Source organism: Wolffia australiana, chromosome 5, assembly GCF_029677425.1.
Source record: "Wolffia australiana isolate 7733 chromosome 5, ASM2967742v1".
Taxonomy (NCBI): Eukaryota; Viridiplantae; Streptophyta; class Magnoliopsida; order Alismatales; family Araceae; genus Wolffia; species Wolffia australiana.
In genome coordinates, this window is record NC_135839.1 from 12,152,812 (window position 1) to 12,161,343 (window position 8,532).

Below are 8,532 nucleotides of genomic sequence, written 5' to 3' on the forward strand. Positions count from 1 at the left end.
ACCTGGCGGGCGAGGAAGAGGCTGTCGGTGGCATCCGAGGGAGAGGACGATGGCTGACCAAAAGGGGGGCCGGCAGAAGTCGAAAGGGGAGCGGCGTTGTTCGTGGCTAGGAGGTCGAGAGGCATCCTGGCAAGAGGAGTGTGGTCAGCGGCCAGTCGGCAGCACGGGCGTCGGGTGGCCGACGGGAAGGCGAACAGTCACAGCAACGACTGCGGCCAGGGCCGCGGTGAGACGTCGAGAGCGACTGCAACAGGGCCAGTGGTGAACGTCAATGGCGCAGCATGACGGAGACGAAGGATAGGACTCTCAACGGACGAGCGAGGATAGACGACGGCAGTGGGGGTGGCAGCAGCGATTGTTCTTTCAGCGGCAGCGACGACTGTTCTCCGGTGGAGGCAGTGACTTCGCGGCGGTGAACTTGGCGGCGACAGCGGAACGTCCGGTGTCATCTTCCTCGACAATTACTCAAGAAAACTGTAAGATAAATCTCCACGAAGGAGACGGCAAGAAACCCAAAGAGACGAGAAAAAGAAACTTTCAATTTTCTCAAATGGGATTCCATCCGTCTCTTTGGGCATACCTTCCCTTATCATAGGGTAGGGGCTGTATTGGGCCGAATTAGGGGAACGTCCAAAGTGACGAGGACTTCCCCTAATGTCCTGAATAAAACCAAAGAATACAAAAAAGACATGGAGAGCCCAAAACACGGGGCCCTCGATTAAATCCATAAAGAAAATAAACGCGTAGAAAAAGTGACTAACTCTGGAGGCATGTCGTCTAGCTGGATACTTGAAGCTCAGGTCCTTTGCGTCGGCTCGAGCTCCACAACGCAGATGCTGACGAGCTTGGTCTTGATCTTCCAAATGGACCTCCATTACATCCACTCAAAATATATTAAATATTTAAGGTTGATCTCAACGTAAATAATATTTTTGCTCATTTGTCTGATCATGCCATACTAATAAAGACATGTATGCGGTTAGAGCTGAATGTAAATCTAATACTATTAGAAACTGTTTATTCACTTGGAAAATAATCAGGATACTGCATAAGTACTTCCCTTGGATTGAAAACCATTCTCCTAAGTTGGTGTTAACCAAAAAATAAAAACTTCCTAAATATTTAATGTTTCCTGCTCCATGAAAAATGTTCAACCTAGAAAATCTTTGAGAAATATATTCTTCAAAATAGTTATTGGGAAAAAAATGTGCTCTTCTTTCTGGCATAAAATCCCAATATATCTTTGTTGAATTTTATCTTACATGTTTTTTCAATAAACATAGTCATTAGTCTCCCTTTCAGTTGTTTTATTTCATTTATTTGTGTGTTATCCTCGTTCTTTTTCATGTATATTTAGGAATTAGGTTTTTTACTAGATATCCAACTCAAGGTGAATGACTAATGGCTAACTTCTTTTGTGGAGGTGTCATTTCCGCATTTTTCCACATAGGTGCTCTTGTAGGATACAAATCCGCCTTTTTAGACGTCTCTAGATCACTCATATATTTCATGAGAGACCTTCGATAAACTTGTGATATTTTGTAATTATTTTAGTACCTTATGTTTCTGTATTTTGCCTAATTTTACCAAATGTAAGTTGGGATCCTTCCCTAGATTTCCTCATGTTTTCTTAATTTATTTCTAGTTTTCTAAAGCGACCAGATGCCACCCTCTTGGCCACCGCCTCTTCTCAAGCCTGTAGAAAGAACTCAAATAGAAAGAACTCATCAAGAATAAGTTTCCCCTCAGCTTGTGATTCTTCCCTTGAAATCATGTATTTTTATTTCCACATTCATTCATTTAGTACCATGCATGGATCAGAAGTTGGCATCCTTTCTGGTGATGAATAATTTCTATTGTTTAAAAATACTGATACCTTCACCCGATTAGGGAAGGGAAATATTTTATATGAATTCAAAAAGAGATAATAACCCCAATTTAGGAAGTCCATCTATTAGTGAGTCTAAAATCATGTGTATATAATTTAGGCTCTCGCAGCGTATCAAAAGATTTATACGTACTATGAACCATGATTTTAGACAATGTGTGGTTGACTCCCAATGTCCAGAATAACTAGTGGAGTGGGTAGAAGATGTGAAAAAAATGATTGAAGACTATAAACTTTGGATGTAGTGATAAGTGACATTCATGAAAAGCCCACATCAAAACCATATTTGTGTTTGCCAATCCTGCTCATGTGGCTTGGTCCCTCATTAGGTGGAATCATTATTTTGGGAGGATTATTATTTTATCCAAGTCTTAAGACACATAATTTCCGTTATTTGTTCTGCCTAGCCTAAATTTCAAAAATCCTGTCCACCATTTACAGCACACCAACCTTCTCTAACATTTACATATTTTATATTTAATATATGTCATCAATCTATGTGATCCGTTTGGCTTTCTTATCGTTTGTAGGAACCCGCAACCATATTTTATCTATCCTCTTTGTAAAGCATAATTACTTATGGTACGTCAATATTCTAGGTTTCATTCTATTCTCCCTCCTTGTTTTCCTTATTTTCCTTGATATCTCTTTCTTCCTTTTTCTTCCTCTACTAGTCATCTTTTTAATCATCTCTAACCAGCATCCTTATTTTCTTTTGGTTTGTTTAATGAAAATTTTGGATGCCACAAACATTTTGGTAATATCCGCTTTGATTTAGGAGACATAAACTTTTCATGTCATGAAGAACGGTTTCATCAACATTCTGAAAAGTAATGCCACCATGTCTCCTGTATTTTTATCACAAAAACCTATCAATAAAAATTGAAAAATGTTTGTGGAAAAATGGAAGCCTTCAAAGATCAAAAAAATTGAGGATAATTTTTTTTATTATTATAGGTGCAATTTTCCATGTATATTTATTACTAATGCATGTGTGGTATCATAGATTAAAATAATTATGTCGATTTTTAGATTGGAGAAAAATAAAAAATTAAATCTCATCATGAAGAATTTTTTGGTTGAAATTTTGAGATAACTGATAATCATGAATGTCATGGGAATAATTTCATGTAATTCATATTTTTATTTTCATTCAAAATGGTCAAAAAGAGACGTAATAAGGCTTAAAAGTGTTTAGATTTTTAGAATGAAGCTCAGATTTTAATCCATTTTATGATGTTTTCACATACGCCTTTTGACATTAACTTCATAAATAAACATTCATTGGCCAGAAAAATATATTTATATTTATTATACCTTTGGAATGGAATTCTTATTGTTCCTGATTTTTTGGGTATTTTAATAGAATTTTTTGACATGAAGTTTCATAAAGAAAAAATATTCATCCACATATATATTTGATTTATTTGAATGTTTTTAGGTTTATTATTAATTTATGGCAAATTTCTGATTTTTCCCCATGTTTTCTGGTATTTTATGGAATTTGGTACATTAAATTCTTAAAAAGAAAAGATTTTTTAAGTTGTAAATATAATTTTGAATTCATGTTGTATTTGAAAGAAGCTTCTTTACTCTTTGATGTTCCTAAACGTTTGAGTCATGGTGGCAATTCACCACAAGAATTAAGGATGAGATAGGAAATTTGGATGGTTCATACTGCTCCACTTCAAATGAAGACATCTAACTTCAAGTGGAGTTTTGAATGGAACATTTTGGTAGATGCATCTTACCTAATGTATCCGTCCTCAATTTTGGATCATGAAAAGACCATCCATCCTTGTAAAAAGTCACCCTTAGATTTTTCTCCTAATTGCAATGACCGGAGTATTTTGCTCATTCAAAATCTCATTTTGGTCTGTTCTTGCATTCCAAGAGCAAAAGATTGAATGAGTAAAACTATGATCAACAATCAGTACGAGAAAACGCCAGTAAACCCACTGAGCACATGAAAAAATGGCTAGTGTGATATTGATCTTCATCTTTTTTTTCTAAGTTATCATTGTCAATGGCCTTGGTTTTCACCATCATCCATGCTACACATCAACGCCTATCTGCATCCATCTCCATCGCCATTGACCCCAATCTGTTCCGTATAACCTCCCAAAAAAACTCCACTAGAGAGACAAAGAGAATTAGAATTAACTAGAAAATTTTCCATGAATATGATATCACATGAGAGAAGAACAAGGGATGTGCATGCATATGGGCCTGTCCCTATCCCTTTAATGGGCCTAATGGGCCTAATACCAAAAAACCTAATGGATTTATATGAACAACGAGGGTTTTATAAGAACGAATTTGGGAGCAGTTTTTCGCTCCAATTTCCCCCAATCCCTCCCGGCGGCATCGGAAGTTCTTCGTGAATCGTCAGCCGTCGCGATCTTCATCCGAAATCCTGTAAGTTTTCATCTCAGTGATCTGTTTTTCCTCTGCAATGGCGGTGAAGGACGAGGAAGATGAAACTATCAAGAGGATGGAGTACCTTTCGCTGCTCTCAACCGTCTGCTCCGAGCTCGAATCCAACGTCGGCTGCGGCGACAAGGTGCTCGCGGAGTTCGTCATCGATTTGGGGCGCAAATCGTTCACCGTTGAAGAATTCGACGCCATGCTGAAGGAGAACGGTGCAGAGATGCCCGATTACTTCGTCCGCAGCCTTCTCACCGTTATACATGCTATAATTCCCCCCTCGTCGAAGTCCGCAAGTCATTCCCTCAAAAACTCCGATGGCAGCAAGAAGGACGGGGCTTCCGATTCCGTTTTCGCTGGTCTAGCAATCTCTGACAATCGTGCGCACGCCAAGGCCATCGAGAAGGAGATTGAGGAGGAAGTAAGGGAGAAGCAGGCTCGTAGCCGCGATCGGCGTGATGATTATCAAGAACGGGATCGGGACAGGGATAGAGATCGAGATGGAGGGAGACACAGAGATAGAGATCGAGGCAGAGATCGAGACAGAGACAGAGGTCGGGATAGAGATGCAGACTACGAAAGAGATGGAGATCGCGGGCGTGATCGCTACCGAGATCGTGAGAAGAACCGAGATCGTGACAGAGAAAGAGACGACCTTGGGGATGATTTCAGAGAAGTAGGGAGGAGCTCTCAGTACAACGGCTCTGAGCCCGAGCTTTACAGTGTTTACGCTGGAAGGGTGACGAGGGTTATGGACACTGGTTGCTTTGTGCAGTTGAGTGAGTTCAGGGGAAGAGAAGGTCTTGTTCACGTTTCCCAAATGGCGACGAGGAGAATTGCCAACGCCAAGGAAGTAGTGAAGCGCGACCAAGAAGTTTTTGTGAAGGTGATTTCGGTTTCTGGGCAGAAATTGAGCTTATCGATGAGGGATGTTGATCAGAAGACTGGAAGGGATCTGCTTCCAATCAAGAAAAACTCTGAAGAAGATGCACCCAGGGCGAACCCGGCTAGCGGAAACCGGGGTCCGAGGATGAAGACAGGGCTCTCTGGAATTACCATAGTGGAGGAAGATGACAATGTTCCTTCTCGCCGACCGCTGAAGAGGATGAGCTCTCCGGAGAAGTGGGAAGCAAAGCAATTGATCGCCGCCGGCGTTCTCGACCTTGCTGAGTACCCCGGCTTCGACGACGACGGTGATGGGATTCTGTATCAAGAAGAAGGGGCAGAAGAGGAGCTTGAAATCGAGCTGAACGAAGACGAGCCAACATTTTTGCATGGGCAGACTCGTTACAGCATTGATATGTCACCCATCAAGATTTTCAAGAATCCGGAGGGGTCTTTGAGTAGAGCAGCGGCGCTTCAGTCGGCTCTGATAAAGGAAAGGAGAGAAGTCCGTGAGCAGCAGCAGCGTACAATGTTGGATTCAATTCCAAAGGATCTGAACCGTCCGTGGGAAGACCCAATGCCGGATACCGGGGAGCGCCATCTTGCCCAGGAACTGAGGGGTGTTGGTCTATCTGCTTATGATATGCCAGAGTGGAAGAAAGACGCATATGGCAAAGCCTTGACTTTTGGGCAGAGATCGAAGCTTTCAATTCAGGAACAGAGGCAGAGTCTTCCTATCTACAAGTTGAAGAAGGAGCTAGTCCAGGCAGTCCATGACAACCAAGTGCTCGTCGTGATTGGGGAAACAGGCTCTGGGAAGACGACCCAGGTGACCCAGTACTTAGCAGAAGCTGGTTACACCACCAGAGGGAAGATCGGCTGCACGCAGCCTCGAAGAGTCGCCGCAATGTCAGTTGCTAAAAGAGTAGCAGAGGAGTTTGGTTGTCGCTTAGGGGAAGAAGTCGGCTATGCGATTCGATTTGAGGATTGTACTGGGCCTGAGACAGTGATAAAATACATGACTGACGGTATGCTTCTGAGAGAAATCTTGGTGGATGACACTCTTTCTCAGTACTCTGTCGTCATGTTGGATGAAGCCCATGAAAGGACTATCCACACCGACGTCCTCTTCGGGTTGCTGAAGCAGCTGGTGAAACGAAGACCCGATCTTCGCTTGATTGTGACGTCGGCGACGCTGGATGCTGAGAAATTCTCTGGGTACTTCTTTAACTGCAGTATTTTCACCATTCCCGGTAGAACGTTCCCCGTGGAGATACTCTACACCAAGCAACCCGAAAGCGACTATCTTGATGCATCACTGATCACAGTCCTTCAGATACACTTATCCGAGCCGGAAGGAGACATCCTTCTCTTTTTGACTGGGCAGGAGGAGATCGATCATGCTTGTCAGTGTCTCTACGAGAGGATGAAGGGACTTGGGAAGAACGTGCCGGAGTTGATAATTCTGCCTGTCTACAGCGCTCTTCCCAGTGAGATGCAGTCAAGAATCTTCGACCCCGCCCCACCAGGTAAAAGGAAAGTGGTCGTGGCGACGAATATAGCTGAGGCTTCACTTACAATTGATGGGATTTTTTATGTCATTGACCCTGGTTTTGCAAAGCAAAACGTTTATAACCCCAAGCGAGGTCTCGACTCGCTTGTCATCACTCCCATCTCACAGGCATCAGCCAAGCAGAGAGCAGGCCGTGCCGGTCGCACAGGCCCGGGGAAATGCTACAGGCTGTACACAGAGAGCGCTTACAGAAATGAGATGTCGCCAACCTCAATTCCCGAAATACAAAGAATCAATCTTGGGCTGACCACGCTGACAATGAAAGCCATGGGGATCAACGACCTTCTCTCCTTTGACTTCATGGACCCCCCGTCGCCGCAAGCTCTCGTCTCTGCCATGGAGCAGCTGTACAGCCTCGGAGCTCTAGATGAGGAGGGACTGCTGACCAAGTTGGGCAGGAAGATGGCTGAATTCCCACTAGACCCGCCGCTCTCAAAGATGCTCCTCGCAAGTGTTGACCTTGGCTGCAGTGATGAGATACTGACGATCATAGCCATGATTCAAACCGGGAACATATTTTACAGACCCAGAGAAAAACAAGCGCAAGCAGACCAGAAAAGAGCAAAGTTCTTCCAGCCAGAAGGCGATCACTTGACTCTTCTCGCTGTTTACGAGGCCTGGAAGGCGAAGAATTTTTCAGGGCCATGGTGCTTTGAAAACTTTGTCCAGTCGCGTTCTCTCAGGAGAGCCCAAGACGTTCGAAAGCAGCTGCTCTCTATCATGGACAAGTGCGTCTCCACGCCCCTCTAACCTCATCTTCATATATTATTCATTTCTCTTGCCTCATGGAACTCTTTTAAAACTGTGGCAGGTATAAACTTGACGTTGTTAGTGCGGGGAAGAATTTTACGAAGATAAGGAAGGCGATAACCGCAGGGTTCTTCTTCCACGCCGGAAGGAAGGATCCTCAGGAAGGGTACAGAACCTTAGTGGAGAACCAGCCTGTTTATATTCACCCAAGCAGTGCTTTATTCCAGAGGCAGCCGGACTGGGTTATCTATCACGAACTGGTGATGACTACAAAAGAGTATATGCGGGAGGTTACAGTAATCGATCCGAAGTGGCTCGTCGAGCTGGCGCCCAGGTTCTTTAAGGCCGCAGATCCTACCAAGATGAGCAAGCGGAAGCGGCAAGAACGGATTGAACCGCTCTATGATAGATACCACGAACCCAACTCATGGCGGCTGAGCAAGCGCCGTGCCTGAATTCTTGTTCCTGGGACTCTTCTCTATGCCAACCTGGTATTGCCTTTTACTTTCATCAGCAAATTTTTCGCTCTGTTTTGCTGCAAATTTGGGAGTGGTGGGCTGAAGAAGCAGATCCTTGGTTACTCCTGTCATGTTTATCTTGCAAACTGCGAAATGTATATATGTTTTTTTTTGTTTTATATCTTAGATCGCATTTATTCCATGTATACTGGGAAAATATTATGTTCTTTAGAGTGTCACAGGACCCATATCTTGTTAGTTGCTTCCAAAAGATAACTTCAGCGTGATTTTTCTTTCAGTCCATTCAATCATCCATAGAATTGGGCTGCCACTTCTTGATATTTCGTATTGAAGTCAAACATCTTTTTTGTTGTAAAGTGGGTCTTCTTTCAACTATTACGTTTGGGGATGTCTGGTAATTCATTACGAGTTGAACCTGGCATGTTATTTTTTTGTAGGTAAGTGAAATATAATTTTTATGATGACGAAAGTTTAAGACCTTGCCAGTTTAATGAATATGGCCGTAAAGGTACACTAAATGTGTAACAATG

General features: G+C 43.1%; 1 protein-coding gene across 1 annotated transcript; it reads left to right on the top strand.

Annotated features, from left to right (window-relative positions):
- Window positions 1–4,218: 4,218 nt before the first annotated feature.
- On the top strand, window positions 4,219–8,284 carry LOC144703205 (ATP-dependent RNA helicase). Its single transcript, XM_078575319.1, has 2 exons — window positions 4,219–7,501; window positions 7,585–8,284. The coding sequence occupies exons 1-2, from the start codon at window positions 4,344–4,346 to the stop codon at window positions 7,976–7,978; spliced, it is 3,552 nt and encodes a 1,183-aa protein (XP_078431445.1). The 5' UTR covers window positions 4,219–4,343; the 3' UTR covers window positions 7,979–8,284.
- Window positions 8,285–8,532: the final 248 nt, after the last annotated feature.

Coding starts and splice junctions, on each gene's coding strand:
- LOC144703205 (XM_078575319.1), top strand. CDS start 4,344: ATGGCGGTGAAGGACGAGGAAGATGAAACTATCAAGAGGATGGAGTAC. Junction 7,502..7,584: donor CTGCTCTCTATCATGGACAA/GTGCGTCTCCAC, acceptor AAACTGTGGCAG/GTATAAACTTGACGTTGTTA.